Source organism: Zophobas morio, unplaced genomic scaffold (genome assembly GCF_036711695.1).
Source record: "Zophobas morio isolate AGI-343-1 ecotype UQ-CSIRO unplaced genomic scaffold, CSIRO_AGI_Zmor_V1 ptg000030l, whole genome shotgun sequence".
In the NCBI taxonomy this organism is placed as follows: Eukaryota; Metazoa; Arthropoda; class Insecta; order Coleoptera; family Tenebrionidae; genus Zophobas; species Zophobas morio.
In genome coordinates this window covers 3,722,812-3,744,144 of record NW_026972135.1, presented here as the reverse complement: position 1 = coordinate 3,744,144, position 21,333 = coordinate 3,722,812, and the positions used below count along the sequence as shown (strand labels likewise).

Genomic DNA, 21,333 nt, shown 5'->3' with positions numbered 1-21,333 from the left:
TTAAGCTCCTAAAAATATGAGAGGAAAGTAAATACTCAAAAAGATTCTATAAACTTAAAAAAGCTCTTTAAAGTTCCTAATCAGAAGCTATTAAAACATTTTAAAGTTCTCAAAAATATATACCAAATAATTTTTAATCCTAGAAAGGATAGAGGTCTTGAACATTCTGGATATTCTAAAAATTCTAGTGACTGTAGAAATTCTGTATATTTTAGTGGTTCTAGAACTTCTGATGATTCTAGAACTTTGAAAGATTGGAAAGATACTAATTATTTTGAAGATGCAAAAAATGCTAGAATATTAGAAAAAAAAATAGAATTCTGAATATTATAAGCATATTTTAAAATTATAAAGTTTTTAGGAACTTCAAGATTCAATAATGTGGCAATCCTAGTGATCTTAAAGAACTCAAAGTCCAGATGATATTCATTATGAGTAAGTAATGTAAACGTTTCAAAAATTTACTTAATATCATTAAAATGTTAAAAGTTTTAAAGACCTCAAACTGTGAAAATTAAAAATATCGGGATTTGAAAGTTCCGTAAAACGTAAGACTTTAAGAGTATTAATTAAATATTGTAAAGACTTCAAGGATTTAACGAAACTAGAAATTCTCAATTTTCTAAATCTTAGATCTAAAGCTTGATGATCTTAAATAGATCTTAAATTAAAATCTCTGAAAATATTGAAATCACAGAGGTCTCAAAAATTCTAAACCTCATAAAGATCCTAACAATTCTAAATGTTCTAGTCTACAGAGATATCGTAGATTAAGAAGATTATAATGTTTCAAAGCTTGTAAGCTCTCTGAAATATTTTATAGATTTTAAGCTCCTAAAAAATATGAGAAGTAAATACTCAAAAAAATTCTACAAAACTCTAAAAAGTTCTTAATCAGAAGCTCTTAAAATATTTTAAAGTTCCCAAATATATATATATATATACCAAATATTTTTGAATCCTAGAAAGGGTAGAGATCTTGAACATTACAGAGAAACCAAAGACGCTTAAAATTCTAGAGACACTAGAAATTCTAAAAATTACGTAGATCCTAGAGATTTGGGAATTTTTGAATATTCTAAAAATTCTAGTGATTCTAAAAATTCTATATATTTTAGTGGTTCTAGAGCATCAGATGATTCTAGAAATTTCAAAGATTGGAAAGATTTTAATTATTTTGAAGATGCAAAAAATGTTAGGAAATTAGAAAAAAAAATAGAAGTCAATGTATTTTAAAATTATAAAGATTTTCGAAACTTTAAGATTTAATAACGTGGGAATCCTAATGATCTTAAAGAACTCAAAGTCATGATTATATTCATTATGAGTAATGTGAACATTTCAAAAAGTTGCTTAATATCATTAAATTGTTAAACATTTTCAAGACCTCAAACGTAAATATTTAGAAAGTTATAAATATAATAAGACTTTAAAAGTATTAATTAAAAATTGTAAAGACCTCAAGGACTTAAAGAAACTAGAAATTCTCTGGTTTCTAAATCTAAAGTCTTGATGATCTTAAATAGATCTTAAATTAAAAACTCTGGAAACATTAGAATCACAAAGATCCCAAAAATTCTGGACATCCTAACGATTGTAGAGTTTGTAGTCTACGAAGTTATCAAAGATTTCGAAGATTCTAAAAATTCAAAGCTTGTAAGCTCCCTGAAATATTTATGGATTTTAAGTTCTTAAAATATTTGAGATGAAAGTAAATTCTCAAAAAGATTCTATAAACATAAAAAAGCTCTTTAAAATTTCTACTCAGTAGCTCTTAAAACATTTCAAAGTTCCCAAAAATATATACCAAAGATTTTTGAATCCTAGAAAGGCTAAAGATCTTGAACATTATAGAGATATCAAAGACGCTTAAAATTCTAGAGATACTAGAACTTCTGAAAATTCTAGACATTTTAAAGATTGGAAAGATTACGAGAATAAAAAAATGCAAAATGCTAAAAATTCAAGTTAGTTATAAAAGTCTAAATATTCTAAAACAATAATCAACGATTTTTCATATTGAGAATTTTATAATTCAATAATCTAATGATCCTAACGATCTTAAATAATCCAAAGCCACGATGATATTGATTCTGTATAATTTAAACTCTCCAAAAAATTGCTAAAATGTTAATATGAAGATATTTAAAAACTTTGAGATATCAAAGACCCAAAAAAATTCTGAAAATTCAAAATAATTATAATTCTTTAAAGCATAAAGACCCAAAATTTCAAATAAAAAATTCTGAGAATTCTACATACAGTAAAAAATCCAAAAATTCGTAACAATCTTTATATCGCTTTCTAGATATTTTAATTTTTCGAATTTTCAATTTTGCATTTGTACGATTTTTCGGTTTTTCATTTATCTGATTTATTGATTTCCAAATTTTTCGTTATTTTACACTTTTCATTTTTTCAACTTTTCAATTTTTCAATTATCCGATTTTTGAATTTTTCAGTTTCTTCTAATTTTAGAATTTCAATTATTCTGTTTTTTAGTATCTTCATCATCTTTAGAAACTTTAGGATCCTTCGGTTCTTTAGAATATTTAGGATCTCTAACATCATTGGGGTATTTAGGATCTTTAGGATCTTTACGGAAATTTAGGAACTTTAGAATTTTTAGAATGTTTGGAATTTCTAGAACCTCTAGAATTTCCAGAATCTTTGGAACCTCTAAATCTACTAAAAAAAGTATAACCTCTACTTTCTGTGCAATTTGTGGAATCCTTGGAATTTCGTAGTCTACGGAAACTTCTGAATTTTAAGAACTTTCAGAGACTTCAAAATTTAGAGAACCCTTATGTTTTTAATATTTTCAAAATATTTAGATTGTTCAGATTCTTTAAGTGATTAGAATTTTTTTGGATCATCTGAATCTTTTGCATCTTTGATATGTTTTTCAAAATTTCTCGGTTTTTTACACTTTCCAGTTTTTCAAATTTTCATTTTTTTAATTCCTCTATTTTAATTTTTTCCAGTTCAATGTTTAATTTTTTAATTTCCCAATGTTTTTCAAATTTTAGATTTCTCGCTTTTTCAATTTTTTAGTTTTTACATTTTTCAATGTTTACTGTTCCGATTCTTCAGTGTTTCGTTTTTGATTTTTAAATTTCTCAAGCTTTCAATTTTTCAATTTTACAATTTTCAGTTTTTCGATTTATGATTTGAATAATTAGATTTTTCAGTTTTTCAAAAATAAAGTTTTTCATTTGTTTACTTTTCAGATTTTTCAGTTTTTCATTTTTCCAATTTCTCAATTTTTCGATTTAATAAAATACAGACAATTAAGAAGTAAAGCTTAAAATAGTTTTTAAAGCCTCTGAAACACCACCAACGTGCACGAAATACACCCTTATGGACGCCTACACCGGACACTATTTTCGCCAGCCGCCGCCACGATTCCTAATTACCGTCTCCTGTTCATCCCTCAATTGAAGGGTGTTTTCCACCCAGGAAAATATTTTTGTTAGTAATGGAGTCCTGACCCAAACCGGAAAAAGAGCCAAGCGAAAAATCCTGTCTCGTAGTAAAAACAAAAGCTGCCAATTCGACGACTGTTTTAATTGCAGAAAACGAAATGAATGAAAACGAAATGAATTTTCATGTCGGTATTTTTAGACTTCCGTCTATTTATTTAAGCCGGCGTCGTTTTTGTTTTTGGCGGCGGCGTGCTAATATTCATAGAGCATTGTTAATATCTGAATGAACATACAAACACTGACCTCACACAGTCATCTTTATGTTATTAAAAACAAATTCGTCATTATTTTTCTGCTTCTCACTTCCTCGAATTTTAGCAGGAGTCCATTGTTAAGTATTCTGCGTGTTTTGTCTTTGTAATGTAGACAGGAACGATGACGAGACTTTTAATAGACAAAACAAACACTTTCCGCTTCGATTAACGGGCTCATTAACTTTATACAGAGTTCAGATCGATCAGAATATTAAAATTATCTTAATTCTCCGTTATTTAACTCTTCAGGTGGCATCCTTCTAGAGGTTACTCATTTTGTCATTTACCCACTTTGTTTTTAATTTTCTCAGTCCTTATTTTGGTATCAACAAGCGAACTTCGATTCTAATAAGAATGTCAAAAGTTTCTGCAAGTGTCCAGGGGTGAACTAGTGTTAGATGAAAATTCTCGATCTGTTTTTTGCAGAGTGCTCAGTAAAAAGGTAAGTAATGTATTCAAATTTTTGGCACTGCTAGATTTTTGGATTTGTCGCATTTATTTTTATTAGTCCAAATTTCAAATAAACTTTGAAACCTTCGGAAACTTTGGGAATCTCTCAAAATCCATAGAATCTTAATCTTAATAGTTTTAGAATATTTAAAATAGTTAGGATATGTAGAATATTTAGAATATTTAGGATCTTCAGAATCATTACAATTTTCATAATCTTTAAAATCTTTAGGATCCTTCGGTTGTTTAAAATATTTAGAATCTTTGAGATGTTAAGGGTATTCAGCACGTTTAGAACTTTTAGGATCTGTAGGATTTTTAGAAACTTTAGAATTTTTATAATGATTGGAATTTTTAGAATCTCTACAACCTCTAGAATCTCTAGAATCTCTTCTAAAAACTCAATAAACTCTACGTTTTTTGGAATTTGTGGAATCCTTGGAATTTTCGTAATCTTCGGAACTTTCTGAATTTTCAGAACTTTCAGAAACTTCAAAATCTACAGGATCTTTAGCTTCTTTAAATGATTAGAATTTTTTGCTTCTTTGGTATATTTGGGGTCTATCTATTCTTGAAAACCTTTAAAATTTCTGCGATATTTAGAATGCTCAGGATTTATAGGATTTATAGGATATTTAGACTCTTTATGATCCATTTAATTCTCCAATTTCGGAACCCTAAAAATTTGGAGCCTTCAGAATCTTTAGGACAATATTTAGAATACAGGTTTTTAATGGATTCTTAAAACATTTATAGAAAGTGGGGGATACTTGCTTCTTTTAGAACATTTAGAATTTACCGAATTCTTAAAATCTAAAGTACTGCAATTTTTTCAATTTTCAGACTTCCTGGATATTCATTTTTCGAGGTTTTAATTTTGTAATTTTATCATTTTTCGATTTTTTACACTTTTCAGTTTTTCCAATTTTCGCTCTTTAATTTTTCAATTATCAGATTTTTGATTTTCTTAATTTTTTTCACATTTCAGATTTTTCATTTTTTAAAATTTTCGATGTTTTCAGTTAATCGATTTTTCAGTTTCTCAAGCTTTCGATTTTTTAGTTTTACAATTTTCAGCTTTTTGATTCATTATACGATTTTTAATTTCTATATGTATTTTATCAGATTTTTGATTTTTCAGTGTTTAAATTTTTCAATTTTTCAAAATCTATATTTTTCCTTTTTACAATTACTGATTTTTCAACTTCTCGTTTTTTCAGTTTTAGAGTTATAAGTTTTGATATTAAGGATAATTATATAGGATATTTAAGATATCTAGGATATATAGGATATTAAGGATATTTAGGATAGTTAGGGTACTTAGGATTTCTAAGATATTTAGGATCATCAAAATTTGCAGAATCTTCAGTTCTTTAGAGTCTTTGGAAAATTTAGAACTCTTAGAACCTTAAAGACATTTAGAAATTATTTTAGAATTTTTAGAATTTTTAGAATCTTCAAAAAATTTCAAAATGTTTGGAATCTTTCAAAATATTCGAAATCTTCGAAATTTTTAGGATCTTTAGGATGCTTAGGATTTTTACGATCTTTAAGATCTTTAGGATCTTTAGAATCTTTAGAACATAAAAAAGTCTTCATTACCCATGGAATCCTTGAAAGCCTTGGAACTTTCGGAACTCTCGAAACACTTATATAATATTTAGGATATTTAGGATCTTTAGATTGTTTAGGATCTATATAATTTTTAGGATCTATAGAACTTTTAGAATTTTTAAAATCTTCAGAGCCCATGGAATTCTTGAAAGCTTCGGAACTCCCGGAAGCCTCGGAACACTTAGAATTCGTTGAATCCTTGGAGTGTTTTGAACATATGAATCCCCTGGAATTCTGGAATTCGAGAATTCGTTGGAATCTTTGGCATCCTTAGAATTCTTACAATCCACAGGAACTTTGAAATCTTTGGAAACTTTGGAAATTTTGGAATATTAAAATAACTATTAATCTTGGAATCCTTGGAATTCTTGCAACCCTAGGAAGCCTCTGATCTTTTGGAATTCACGAATTTTTCAAAATCCGTAGGATCTTAATAGCTTTAGGATCTTTAAAATATTTAGGGTATTTAGGATATTTAGGATATTTAGGATAATAATAACAAACTTTATTAATTCCCAGAAAACATATACACACGTATAAGGATCATCTTCGTTGATATTTAGAATTTTTAGGATATCTAGGATCTTTGGGCTCTTTAGGATCTTTAGGCTCATCAGAATATTTACAATCTTCTTAACCTTTAGAATCTTCACAATCTTTAGAATCCCTAGGATCCTTCGATTCTATAGAATATTTAGTATCTTTAAGATCTTTGGGGTCTTTAGCATCCTTAGAATTTTCAGAATGTTTGTAATATCTAGAATATTTAGATTTTTTATGATCCCTAAACATCTTTAAGATCTTAAGGATTATTAGAATTTTTTCGCCTTCAGGAAAATATTTAGAATATCGGTTTTAATGGATTTTTTAAACATTTAGAAAATCTGGAATTCTTGCTCTTCCCAGAACATCTAGAATTTACCGAATTCTTAGCATCTTAAGTACTGCATTTTTTTTTTCAATTTTCAGACTATCTGGATATTTTAATTTTTCTAGCAATTTTGTCATTGTTCGATTTTTCAATTATCCGATTTATTGATTTCTAAATTTTTCGATTTTTTAACTTTCCAGTTTTTCAAATTTTCAATTTTTTGATTTCTTTATTTTCACTTTTTCCAGTTTTATATGTCTAATTTTTCAATTATCAGATTTTTGAATTTTTCAGTTTTTTACAAATTTTATATTTCTCAATTTTTAGATTTTTCAGTTTTTAAATTTTTCGATATTTACTGTTCCGATTTTCGTTTTTCTATTTTTTTCACTTTTCAGTTATTCAATTTTTAAATTGACTTTTCGGTTTCTCAAGCTTTCGATTTTCTGGTTTTACAATTTTCAGCTTTTCGATCCATCATACGATTTTTTAGTTTGTCTATTCTTTCATTTTTTTTATTTTTCAATGTTTAAATTTTTCAGTTTTTCAAAATTAATGCTTTTCCTTTTCTCAATTTTTGATTATTCAATTTCTCGTTTTTGAATAAATTGATCTTTCAATTTTACGGTTTTAAGTTTTAATATTAAGGATATATATGGTATTTAGGATATTTAGGATATTTAAGATATTTAGGATATTTAGGTTATTTAAGATATTTAGGAACTTTAAATTCCTCACGATTCATAGAATCTTTAGAAATTTTAGAAGCTTTAGAACCTTTAAAATCTTCATAACTTATTGAAAGCCAATTTTTAATTTCTTTGTTTTAAATTTTTCCAGTTTTCAATCTTTAATTTTTCAGTTATCAGATTTTTGAAATTCTCAATTTTTTTCAAATTCTGAATTTCTCAATTTCTCGATTTTCCAGTTTTTAAATTTTTCGATGTTTACTGTTCCGATTTTTCTGTTTCGTTTTTCCATTTTTTCCATTTTTCAGTTTTTGGTTTTTCAGTTTCTCAAGGTTTCGATTTTTCAGTTTTATAATTTTCAGCTTTTTGATTCATTATACGATTTTTTAATTTCTATATTTTATCAGATTTTTGATTTTTCAATGTTCAAATTTTTCAATTTTTGAAAATGAATGTTTTTCCTTTTTAGATTTTGTGATTTTTCAACTTCTCGTTCTTTCAGTTTTAGAGTTTTAAGTTTTGACATTAAGGATAATTATATAGGATATTTAAGATATTTAGGATCTTCAGAATCTGCAGAATCTTCAGAATCTTGGGGATCTTAGGATCTTTAAGTTCTTTAAAGTCTTTGGAAAATTTAGAACTCTTAGAACCTTAAGGACATTTAGAACTTATTTTAGAATTTTTAGAATCTTCAAAAAAATTCAAAATCTTCACAATCTTTAGGATTTTTAGGATCTTTAAGATCTTTAGGATCTTTAGAATCTTTAGAATATTTAGAAAATTTAGAACCTTTAGAATCTCTAAAATTTTCATAACCCATGGAATCCTTGAAAGCCTTGGAACTTTCGGAACTCTCGCAACACTTTTATATATTTAGGATATTTAGGATCTTTAGATTGTTTAGGATTGATATAATCTTTAGGACCTATTGAACTTTTAGAATTTTCAAAATCTTCAAAATCTTCAGGTTTTTCGGAATTTTCGGAATCTTCGGAATCTTCAGAATCTTCAGAATTTTTAGAATCTTTAAAATCTTCAGAGCCTATGGAATTCTTGAAAGCCTGGGAACACCCGGAAGCCTTGGAACACTTAGAATTCGTTGAATTCTTGGAATATTTTGAACATATGAATCCACTGGAATCCTGGAATTCGTGAATTCATTGGAATCCTTGGCATCCTTAAAATTCTTAAAATCCACAGGAACTTTGAAATTTTTGGAAACTTTGGAAATTTTGGAAAATTAAAATAATTATTATTCTTGGAATCCTTCGAATCCTTGCAACCCTAGGAAGCCTCTGATTTTCAGAATTCACGAATTTCTCAAAATCCGTAGGATCTTAATAGCTTTAGGATCTTTAAAATATTTAGGGTATTTAGGATATTTAGGATATTTAGGATATTTAGGATATTTAGGATAATAATAATAAACCTTATTAATTCCCAGAAAACATATAACCACGTATAAGGAACATCTTCGTTGAATTAGAATATTTAGGATATTTAGGATTTTTGGGCTCTTCAGAATATTTAGAATCTTCTTATCATCTCAAAGTATCTTTTAGATCTTAAGGATTATTCGAATTTTTTCGCCTTCAGGAAAATATTTAGAATATAGGTTTTAATGGATTTTTAAAACATTTAGAAAGTAGTTATATCTCTAATTTTTCAATTATCAGATTTTTTAATTTTTCCATTTTTTTCAAATTTTATATTTCTCAATTTATAGATTTTTCAGTTTTTAAATTTTTCGATGTTTACTGTTCCGATTTTTCAGTGTTTCGTTTTTCTATTTTTTCCATTTTTCAGTTTTTGGTTTTTCAGTTTCTGTATTATCCGATTTTTCAGTTACTCAATTTTTGAATTGATTTTTCAGTTTCTCAAGCTTTCGATTTTCCGGTTCTACAGCTTTTCGATTCATCATACGATTTTTTAATTTGTCTATTTTTTCATTTTTTTTATTTTTCAAAATTAATGTTTTTTCTTTTTTCAATTTTTGATTTTTCAATTTTTCGTTTTTGAATAAATTGATTTTTCAATTTCTCGTTCATTCAATTTTATGGTTTTAAGTTTTAATATTAAGGATATATAGGGTATTTAGTATATTTAAGATATTTAGGATATTTAGTATCTTTAGGATTTTTAGTATCTTTAGGATCTTTAAATTTCTTAGGGTCCATAGAATCTTTAGAAATTTTAGAACCTTCAGAATCTTCAGAATCTTCAGGATCTTTGGGATCTTAAAATGTTTACATTCTTTAGAATCGTTAGAAAATTTAGAACTCGTAGAACCTTAAGGACATTTAGAAATTTTAGAACTTTTAGAATCTTCAAAAACTTTCGAAATCTCCGGTAGCTTTAGGAACTTTGGGATCTTTGGGATCTTTAGTGTCTTTAGTATCTTTAGAATCTTTAGAACCTTTAGAATCTTTAAAGTCTTCAGAACCCTTGAAAGCCTTGGAGCTTTCGGAACCCTCGAAACTCCTGTGATCCTTGGAATTTTTGGAGCCCTTGGAATCCTTGAAACCCTTGACGTCCTTAAAATCCTTGAAATTCTGGGCTTCTATATATGCCCAGTATTCCAAAGTTTTTTAGGAACTTTAGAACCTTGAAGATCTTTAGGATGTTTAGGACTTTTAGGATTTTTAGGATCTTTAGCAAATTTAGGAAGTTTAGAATTTTTAGAATGTTTGGAATTTCTAGAATCTCTAGATCCCCAGAATCTCTAAAAGCCCAACTTTCTGTGGAATGTGTGGAATCCTTGAAACTTTCAGAAACTTCAAAATCTAGACAACAATCTAGGGTATTTAGGATATTTAAAATATTTAGGATATTTAGGATATTTAATGTATTTAGGATATTTAGGATCTTTAAATTCCTTAGGATCCATAGAATCTTTAGAACTTTTAGAACCTTCAGAAACTTCAGAATCTTTGGGATCTTAAAACCTTTAAATTCTTTAAAATCTTGAGAAAATTTAGAACTCAGAACCTTAAGGACATTTAGAAATTTTAGATTTTTTAGAATCTCCAAAAAAGGTCGAAATCTTCGTTATCTTTGGGATTTTTGGGATCTTTAGAATCTTTAGAACCTTTATAATCTTTAAAATCTTCATAACTCATTGACAGCCTCGGAATTTTTAGAGTTCTTGGAATCCTTGAAAAAAACGTCTGGGCTTCGATTTTCCAGTTATCCGATTTATTCATTTTCAATTTTTTAATTCGTTTATTTTCAATTTTTCCAGTTTTTAATCTTCAATTTTTGAATTATCGGATTTTTCAAATTCTCAGTTTTCTAAATTTTCTGGAATTTTCTATTTTTCAGTTTTTAAATTTTTCGATGTTCACTGTTCCGATTTTTCAGTGTTTCATTTTTCCATTTTTCCGTTATTCAATTTTTAAATTGATTTTTCAGTTTCCCAAGCTTTCGATTTTCCAGTTTTACTATTTTCAGCTTTAATCGATTCATTTTGCGATTTTTTAGTTTCTCTAATTTTTCAGTTTTTTGATTTTTCAATGTTTAAATTTCTCAATTTTCAATAATATTATTGTTTTTCCTTTTTTGAATTTTTCATTTTTCGAATATAAATTAAGCTTTCAATTTCTCGTTGTTTCAATTTTACATTTTTAAGTTTTGATATTAAGAATATATAGGATATTCGGATATTTAGGATATTTAGGATAACATTTAATAATTAACTGGTTTAATAAAAATTATAGTTAACATACCAAGATTGTGTAACGAGCATTTTCTTACATACTTAATTTATATAATTTGAGTTCTTATATTGCAAATAAATGTTACAAGACATGCGCTTTAACAATAAATAACTAAAAGTGTCATTTTGTTTTATTAGATATATTGATCAAATTAAGTATTTGCATATGGACGTTTTGCATATTTGGGTGCATATTTTCAGTAAAATGGTGCATATTTTGGCCGAAAACGTGTGCACATTCTGCGCATATTTCTCCGATATTCATAGTGAAAACGTCCGAGCGAAATCTGCTTTATTTTATAAACACTAACAACACTCGAGTAAATTAAGACGGTCTGTGTTCACTTGCGTGCACAAACCCATTTGCGTAAATTAAATTAATGGAGCTAGTTATTTTGCAATTTAAGCACCTAATGATACTAACGATGATATCTCATTTGATTTTTAATCCGAAATTAAATGCTCGCCACAGCCGTTATCATAAATCTCTTCTCTACAAGATTTTTATCTCCGTGTTCGCGTTTTTTGTGGCCGCTGTGGGCTCGTTTACATTTTTAAACACTTCCGGATTAGGTTCTGCTTTCGTGTTTATTTATTTCGTTCTTTTTTTCGGAGTGGATTATTCGATTCGTTGGCTTGTTAGACAAGATGGATAAGGGGATATTGTCATATCGCGTTTTGGAGTTGTTGGTATGAGGTGGAGCGTGGAATGGGGTGTGGAGATGTTGAGCCACAGCAGATGGTATCTGGATGAATTGTTGAAATAGAGCTGTGTTGGATAAATTTAAAATATGTTGCGATAAAACACCAAATCTATAAAATAAAATTAGGGGATTTTAAACCCGATTTTCGTTTCTGGTCTGTAAAAGATAACATCGAAGTTATAGCATCAGTTATCAAAACGTAAGAAATTTAAATGCAAAGGTTGATCTTTTTTATTTAATGTAATGCAGTCGAGCTTATTGAGACTTGGTTAAGGAATAATATTGAGTCTACCGAATATTTGGACCCGCAATTGACCGGTATTCAGGCAAGAGTTCTATCATCCATCATCCATAGTGTGTGCAGCTAGATATTGCAACGATTTCTAGGATCCAAAAATATTTTGTATTTTTGGAGACTTTCTGATGTTTTTAGGGTACTTATGATCTGATTAGGGTCTTGAAGAGCTTCTTTTTAGATCCGTAAGATCTTCCATTTTCTTTAACAGGTGTCTTTTGAGGCTGTTTAAGAACATAAAATTTTTGAATTTTTAGAATCTTCGAAATCTTTAATATCTCTGAAAATTTAAAACCTTTAGAATTTTTAAGATTTTTGGGATCTGTGTGGTTTTAAGATCTTTGTGATTTTTAATATCGTTAATATCTTTAGACCGCTAGGTTGCCTAGGGAACTTATTATCTTCAAGATCTTTTTAAAATTCATTTATAATCTTTACAACTGTTTGTCTAAAAATTCTGAAAATAAAAGAAAATGCAGTACTTTGTTTAGATGCTAAGAATTCGGTAAATTCGAAATGTTCTAAAAAAGCAAGTATTCCAGACTTTCTAATGTTTTAAAATATCAATTGAAAGGCTATTGTAAATATTTTCTAATTCTAAAGGCTCCAAACTTTTACAATTCTAAAATTTCCATGATAATTAAAGGGGTAAAAAAGTTGTAATAATCCTTAAGATCTTAAAGATACTTAGAAATCATAAAGATTCTAAATATTCTAAAGGTTAGGTTAAAACCTAAAGGTTATGTAGATTTTGAAGTTTCTGAACGTTTTGAAACTTTCGAAGAATACGAAAATTCCAAAGTTTCCTCAGATTCAAAAAATAGAATTCTAGGGACTTTAGAACATCCAAACATACTAAAGATTCTAAAGATCCTAAAGATTCTAAAGGTTCGAAACATCCTAAAGATCTTAAAGATTCTAAAGTTCCTAAAGATCCTAGAGATCCTAAATTGCTAAAGACCCGAAGGATCCCAAGAATCCTAAAGAATCCAAATATTCCGAATATTTTGCAGATTCCGAAGATTCCGAAGATTTAGAAAATTATGAAGATTCCCAAGATTCTAACGATTCTAAAAAGTGTAAAGATTCTAAAAATTCTAAAGATTTCGAAGATTTTGAAGATTCTGAAGGTTCCGAAGGTCCTAAAGATTATAAATATTCTAAAGGTTAGGTTAAAACCTACAGGTTCTCTAGAGTTTGAAGTGTCTGAACGTTTTGAAACTTTCGAAGAATACGAAAATTCCAAAGTTTCCTCAAATTCAAAAAATAGAGTTCTAGGGACTCTAGAACATCCAAACATACTAAAGATTCTAAAGATCTTAAAGATTCTAAAGGTTCTAAACATCCTAAACATCTTAAAGATTCTAAAGTTCCTAAAGATCCTAAGGATCCTAAATTGCTAAAGACCCGAAGGATCCCAAGAATCCTAAAGAATCCAAATATTCCGAAGATTCCAAAGGCTCCGAAGATTCCGAAGATTTAGAAAATAATGAAAATTCCCAAGATTCTAACGATTCTAAAAATTCTAAAGATTTCGAAGATTTTGAAGATTCTGAAGATTATGAAGATTCTGAAGATTCTGAAGAGTTTGATGGTTTCGAAGGCCCTAAATATTTTAATAATCCTTAAGATCTTAAAGATACTTAGAAATCATAAAGATTCTAAATATTCTAAAGGTTAGGTTAAAACCTACAGCTTCTCTAGATTTTGAAGTTTCTGAACGTTTTGGAACTTTAGAAGAATACGAAAATTCCAAAGTTTTCTCAAATTCAAAAAATAGAGTTCTAGGGACTCTAGAACATCCAAACATACTAAAGATTCTAAAGATCCTAAAGATTCTAAAGGTTCTAAACATCTTAAAGATTCTAAAGTTCCTAAAGATCCTAAGGATGCTAAATTGCTAAAGACCCGAAGGATCCCAAGAATCCTAAAGCATCCAAATATTCCGAAGATTACGAAGACTCCGAAAATTACAAAGATTCCGAATATTTCGAAGATTCCGAAGATTCCGAAGATTTAGAAAATTATGAAGATTCCCAAGATGCTAACGATTCTAAAAAGTGTAAAGATTCTAAAAATTTTAACGATTTCGAAGATTTTGAAGATTCTGAATATTATGAAGATTCTGAAGATTCTAAAGATTCTGAAGATTTTGAAGATTCTGAAGGTTCCGAAGATCCTAAAGATTATAAATATTCTAAGGGTTAGATTAAAACCTACAGGTTCTCTAGATTTTGAAGTTTATGAACGTCTTGAAATTTTAGAAGAATATGAAAATTACAAAGTTTTCTCAAATTCAAAAAATAGAGTTCTAGGGACTCTAGAACATCCAAACATACTAAAGATTGTAAAGGTTCTAAACATCTTAAAGATCTTAAAGATTCTAAAGTTCCTAAAGATTCTAAGGATCCTAATTTGCTAAAGACCCGAAGGATCCCAAGAATCCTAAAGAATACAAATATTCCGAAGATTCCGAAGACTCCGAAAATTCCGAAGATTCCGAAGATCCCGAAGATTCAGAAGAGTTAGAAAATTATGAAGATTCCCAAGATTCTAACGATTCTAAAAAGTGTAAAGATTCTAAAAATTCTAAAGATTTCGAAGATTTTGAAGATTCTGAATATTATGAAAACTCTGAAGATTATGAAGACTCTGAAGATTCTAAAGATTCTGAAGATTTTGAAGATTCTGAAGGTTTCGAAGGTCCTAAATTCCTAAAGATCCTAAAAATTCTAAATATCATAAGGATCCTAAAGATACTAAGGATCTCAAGAATCCCAAAGATCCCAAAAACCCTGAAGAACTCAAAGATCTTAAAGATCCTAAAAATCCTAAAGATCATAAAGATCTTAGGGATACTAAGGATTCCAAAGATCCCAAAGATGGCAAAGGCCCCAAAGACCCCAAGATCCCAAAAATCCCAAAAATCTCAACGATCCCGAAGATTCCAAAGATCCTAAAACATCCAAAGGTTTCAAAGGTTCCAAAGGTTGCAAAAATTGCAAAGATTTCAAAAATTCCAAAGATTCTAAAGATTCTAAAAATTGTAAAGATTCTAAAGACTAAAGATTCTAAAAATTTTAATAATTTTATAAATTCTAAATATTCTGAAGATTCTAAAACTACGATTTGTAGTAAATAAATGTGATTATTATTTTTATAAAGAATCAAAAAATTTTAAGTATTGTAAAGATCCTTTTAACGACTCTAAAGATGCTATGAATCCTAAAAAATTTAAAGATCCTAAATATAAAGATTCTAATGGTATTAAGATCCAATGAATTTCAAGAATTCCGAAAATCCGAAAAGTTCCAAGGTTTCCAAAAATTCCAAAATTTCAACTAAGTCTAAAGTCTCTATAGATTTTAAGAATTCTAAAGATTCCAACCATTCTAAGGATTCCACGAATTTCAAGGATTCCAAAGAACGTAATGATCGTAGAGATTGTAAAGATGATAAAGGTCATAAAGCTTCTAAACATTCTAAAAGTTCTAAAGATTCCAAGGATTTCAGGAATTCCAAGCATTCCATGGATTCTAAGTATTCCCAGGATCCAGGATTGCAAATATTCTAAAGAACTTAGAAAGATTCTGAAAATTCCGAAGGTTCCCAAGATTCCGAGCATTCTGAAGATTCATAATATTCTGAAGATTTCGTAGATTGTAAATATTGTAAAAATTCTAAAGATTATAAAGAATCTATAAACTTGATAAAGATTGTGCAAATAGTGAAGTTTGTGAAGATTGTAAAAATTGTCAAGGTTGTAGAGATCGTAAATGTGAAGATGGTCAAGATTGTCAAGATTGTTAAAACCGTCAAAATTTGTCAAGACTGTCAAAATTGTAAACATGGTCAAGGTTGTAAACATTGTAAAGATTGTGGAGATTGTGACGATTGTGAAGATAGTCAAGAATGTCAAGACTGTGAAGATTATGAAGCCTGTGAAAAATGTAAAGATTGCAAAAATTGTGAATATTGTGAACCGTGTGAAGACTGTGAAGTTTGTAAGATTGTAAAGATTGTGAAGTCTGTGAAGATTGCAAAAATTGTAAAAATTGTCGAAGTTGTGAAGATGGTAAATATTGTAAAGATTGTCAAGATTGTCAAGTTTGTCTAGATTGTAAAAATTGTGATGGTTGTGAAGATAGGAAGTTTGTGATGATTGTAAAGCTTGTGAAGTTTCTAGAGATTGCAAAGATTGTGAAGTTTGTGTGCCGTGTTAAGCTTGTGAATAAAGATTATCAAGGTAGTAAAGATGGTGAAAGTTGTAACAATTGTAGAGATTGTAAGATTTCAAAGATCCGAAACCTAGTAAAACCGTCACTCATAATAGAATAGGAAACAGAAATGTTGATGAAAAAGGAAGAAATAACTGGAGAGTAAAAGTTTCGTATTAGTAAACAACGAAAAATTGGCTACAAGAATAGCAAGCAAAAACATAAATCTATACATATAGAAGAAGAAATGAAAGAAGCTATGGAAACCAGAAATTAGAAACTACATCACCGATAATTCTTCTATGTATGTGAGTCAAAATTTGGATCTAGATTTGTCAGTCTCTTAACTTAAAAACAAAACATTCAGAGCATCAGAAATACCAGAATTCTGTGCAAAAAAATGGTTTAAAGTGATTTATACAGAACCGCCCTCACCTCTCAAGCACATTCAGCAAAATAGTGTTATGATTAAATCAGTGTGGTATTTATGACAGTTTTATTTTAATATTTTTGCATATCAGCAATAAAACTGTCTGGCGTTTCGTTCTCCATTGTATTCAGTGGCATCAATAAGGTCATTTACATTTATTTGGTTAATGTTATTTAATAATAAATTGCATGGATTATGTTTTACATGTTTACCAGTCATAACAGCCTACAACGCATTATTAATTATCCATTGACAACACTGATTAAAACATGAGCCGAATATACAATTAGCTGAATTAATTTTTGATTCAGACGGTTTTCATGAATTATTTGTCATTAGAGTGTTAAAAACAAAATTATTAATTTGACGCAACTGCAGAAGCGAGAGTTTACATAAACTTACTTATTTAAAATTGTTAAAAATTTGCAGCTATGTAAACCTACGGAAGCATAAACTTAGTTGAAGTAAACTTGGATTTCTGAGATAAAGCTCTCTTGGCTGCAGTATTACGCAAACGTAGTCAAGTAGAAGTTCACATCCTGAAAGCTTTCACGGACTCAATTAAATTACTGAAAGCTGAAACACTTAATGTTTTTTTTTAATTTGAAGCTGCTTCACTCGAGATTTATAAAAATTGAGATCCAACAAGGGGAAAATAGAAAATTGGTTTATATAAATACATAAAAAAAATATCAAGTTATGCTGCATGTATTGGATAAGATGTTAGTTTTGATACGTACAGTGTAAATGGAATATAAATTTGTCAATTTGTCAAACATGTTGTATAAGTAGAGCTCGCAGAACGAGCAATACGTTGTATATACATATATCTACGTCAATAAATTTTATCCATTTACATTTTTTTACCCAAAGACCACAACTTTTATTGTTTTATGATCAATGATCACTGATCAGAGTCAATAATTTAATGCCTAAGTAAGCAAAAAATTGTATTCTTTTTCCTTATATCATTTTACGACATACTATATGCTTGTCACTTATCTTAATCCTTTTTTCGCATTAATCATCATCGCCTAGTGTGAAACTACTAATCTCCTTCAGCTTATTTCAGTTTCCTCCAATGCCCGCATATAATTCATTTTATTTAATAGCAACGAATTAATTCAATAGAACCCGAGATATCCCCTTCCCAGACGCATAGTTCGATTTTTGAGGGCGAGGGGCTAGCTGGGAGGTCACAGGTCAACGGGGATGCTTTTAAGGGAAAAGAACGAATTTGTTTTTGTTTCGGTGCGAGCTGAGCGTGAACGCTCCAAAGTGGAGATTCATTTGTTGAATTTTTTTTTGTTGTTGCAGACTGATACGTGGATGGGGTTTTTGTGAGGACTGTTGATGCGATTTCGGGCGAATCAAAAACGTAAATTCTCTTTTTCAGGAGCGATTTGATCAAAGGAAATATTTCATTAAATGTTTTTAGTGGTTCTAATAAAATTTCCGCTGGATGAAATGGGATATTCCTGAGTTTTTTATTACTTCAAAGGGAGCAAGGGTGCATTTTTCTTTGTAATTCACATACTTTGAGGAGAGGAAGGTTGAAGAAATGTGTTGGAGATGGTGGTTAAGTAAATGCGGAAGTAAAGGCGGCTGAGGTTTTTATTTGTAGTGGCTGTAGTAAAGTTTATAGGGGAAGCTTGGTAGTTAGGGGGTTGAATTCCTGACAGGATATAAAGGACGGTGGCTGAGGTTTAAAATGGAACAAAAGTGATTTTAAATTTCTGTTACAGTTAGACAGAGAAACAATAAAATTAACATAAATAAAATCTGGTAGAAAATATTTTAAGCATGTGATCATAAATTATTCTTGAACAACGACAAAATGATGTTCTAGCATCATAAAAGCAACAAATATACGTACATTTTTAATGACTCCAGGAATTTCGTTAAGACGACTGTAAAAATAGTAAAATTTCTGGAGCACTGAAAATCTCAAATACTGTATCAAACTACTCTAAATGTGCAAGAAATTCTAACATTTGTAAAAATGGAATAAAGAATATAGACGCTCGAACGGTCTGCCATGTTCGTCCTTTGCGTCCTTTTCGTAATTTTCGTCCTTTCCGTCATTTCGTAATTTTCGTCCTTCTCTTCATTTTCGTCCTTTTCATTCTTTTCGTAATTTTCGTCCTTTCCGTTATTATCGTAATTTTTCCTTTTCGTCCTTTTCGTCATTTTTGTCTTTTACGTCCTTTTGGTCCTTGTCTCATTTTTCATCCTTTTGGCCCTTTTCTCACTTTGCGTCCTTTTGGTCCTTTTCTCACTTTTCGTACTTTTCGTCCTTTTCGTCATTTTCGTCCTTTTCGTCTCTTTCTCCATTTTCGTCCTTTTCATCCTATTCTCAATTTTTGTCCTTTTCGTCCTTTTAACCTCCTTTTGGTCCTTTTCGTTCTTAGGGTCCTTTTAGTCCTCTTCGTCCTTTTCGTTCGTTTCGTCATATTTTTCATCCTTCTGGTCGTTTCGGGCTTTTTCGTCCTTTTCGTCCTTATGGACCTTTTCGTCTTTTTGGTCCTTTTCGTCCTTTTCGTCATTTTGGTGCTTTTCGTCCTTTTTGTCCTTTTTCTACGAAGGACGAAAGACGAAGGGCGAAAAGGACAAAGGACGAAGGGCGGAGGACGAAATACGAAGGACGAAAAGGACGAAGTACGAAAGGCGAAGGACGAAGGACGAAGGACGAAAAGGACAAAGGACAAAGGACGAAAAGGACCGAAGGACGAAAGACGAAGGACGAAGGACTAAGGACCAAGGACGAAAAGGACCAAAGAGACGAAAAGGACGAAAATGACGAAAAGGACGAACGACGAAGGACGAAAAAGACGGAGGATGAAGGACGAAAAGGATGAAGGACGAAGGACGAAGGACGAAGGTAGAAAAGGACGAAGGACGAAGGACGAAGAACGAAAAGGATGAAGAACGAAAAGGACGAAGGACGACGGACGGAGGACGAAAGACAAATGACGAAAAGGACGAAGGACGAAAGACGAAGGACGAAGAGGACGAAGGACGAAGGACGAAAAGGAGGAAGGACGAAAAGGACGAAGGACGAAAAGGACGAAGGACGAAAAGGACGAAGGACGAAAAGGACGAAGGACGAAAAGGACGAAGGACGACAAGGACGAAGGACGAAAAGGACGAAGGACGAAAAGGACGAAGGACGAAAAGGACGAAGGACGAAAAGGACGAAGGACGAAAAGGACGAAGGACGAAAAGGACGAAGCACGAAAAAGACGAAGTACGAAAAGGGCGAAAAGGACGAAAAGGATAAATAGGATGAAAAGGATAAAAAGAACGAAAAAGATAAAAGGGATAAACAGGTTTCGTCCCTTTCGTCTTTTTCTCCATCTTCGTCCTTTTCATCCTTTTCTCCATTTTCGTCCTATACGTTCTTCTCGTAATTTTCCTCCTTTTCGTCCTTTTCTTCGTTTTCGTCCTTTTCGTCCTTTTCATCCTCTTCGTCTTTTTAATCCTTTTGGTCCTTTTAGTCCTTTTCTTTCATTTCGTCATTTTCGTCCTTCTGGTCTTTTTTGTCTTTTTCGTCTGTTTTGTCCTTTTCGTCCTTTTCATCCTTTTCGTCCTTTTCATCCTTTACGTCCTTTTCGTCCTTTTTGTCCTTTTCGTCCTTTTAATCTCCTTTTGGTCCTTTTCGTCCTTTTGGTCCTTTTAGTCCGTTTCGTCCTTTTCGTTTGTTTCGTCATTTTCGTCCTTTCTGTCTTTTTTGCCCTTTTCGTCCTTACGGTTCTTTTCGCCCTTTTGGTCCTTTTCATCCTTTTCGTCATTTTGGTGCTTTGCGTCCTTTTCGTCCTTTTCTTACTTTTGGTACTTTTGGATCTTTCGGTCCTTTCCGTCCTGTTTGTCCTTTTCCTACGAAGGACGAAAAGAACAAAGGACGAAGGACGGAGGACGAAATACGAAGGACGAAAAGGACGAAGTACGAAAGACGAAGGACGAAGGACGAAAAGGATGAAGAACGAAGGACGTAGGACGAAAAATGACTCACGAAAGGGACGAAGGACGAAGGACGAAAGACGAAGGACGAAGGACGAAAGACGAAGGATGAAGGACGAAAGACGAAGGACGAAAAGAACGAAGGACTAAGGACCAAGGACGAAAAGTAAGAAAAGGACGAAAGGACGAAAAATACTGAGGACGAAAAGGATGAAAAGGACAAAGGACGAAGGACGAAGGACGAAGGACGAAAAGGACGAAGGACGAAAAGGACGAAGGACAAAAAACGGAGGACGAAAAGAACGAAGCGCGAAAGACGAAGGACGAAGAAAACGAGGGACCAAGGACGACGGACGAAAAGGACAAAAGACGAAGGACGAAAAGGGCAAAGGACAAGGAAGAAGGACGAAGGACGAAGGACGAAGGACGAAGGACGAAGGACGAAGGACGAAGGACGAAGAACGAAGGACGAAGCACGAAAGGACGAAGGACGAAAGGACGAGGGATAAAGGACAGAGGACGAAGGCCGAAAAGGACGAAGGACGAGAGTCGACGAACGAAGGACGACGGACGAAAATTACTAAAAAGACGAAAAGAACAAAAAGGACAAAAGGGACGGAGGACGAAAGGAACAAAGGACGAAGGT

General features: G+C 30.8%; 1 protein-coding gene across 1 annotated transcript in view; it reads right to left on the bottom strand.

The window, feature by feature from the left end:
• The window catches only part of LOC135137991 (fatty acid synthase-like), a 37,782-nt gene that overhangs the window by 12,845 nt on the left and 3,604 nt on the right, over nt 1-21,333 (bottom strand). Inside the window, exon 8 of the mRNA XM_064067794.1 lies at nt 9,702-9,926. Coding sequence (XP_063923864.1) covers nt 9,702-9,926 — 225 coding nt within the window. The remainder of the gene's footprint in view (nt 1-9,701; nt 9,927-21,333) is intronic.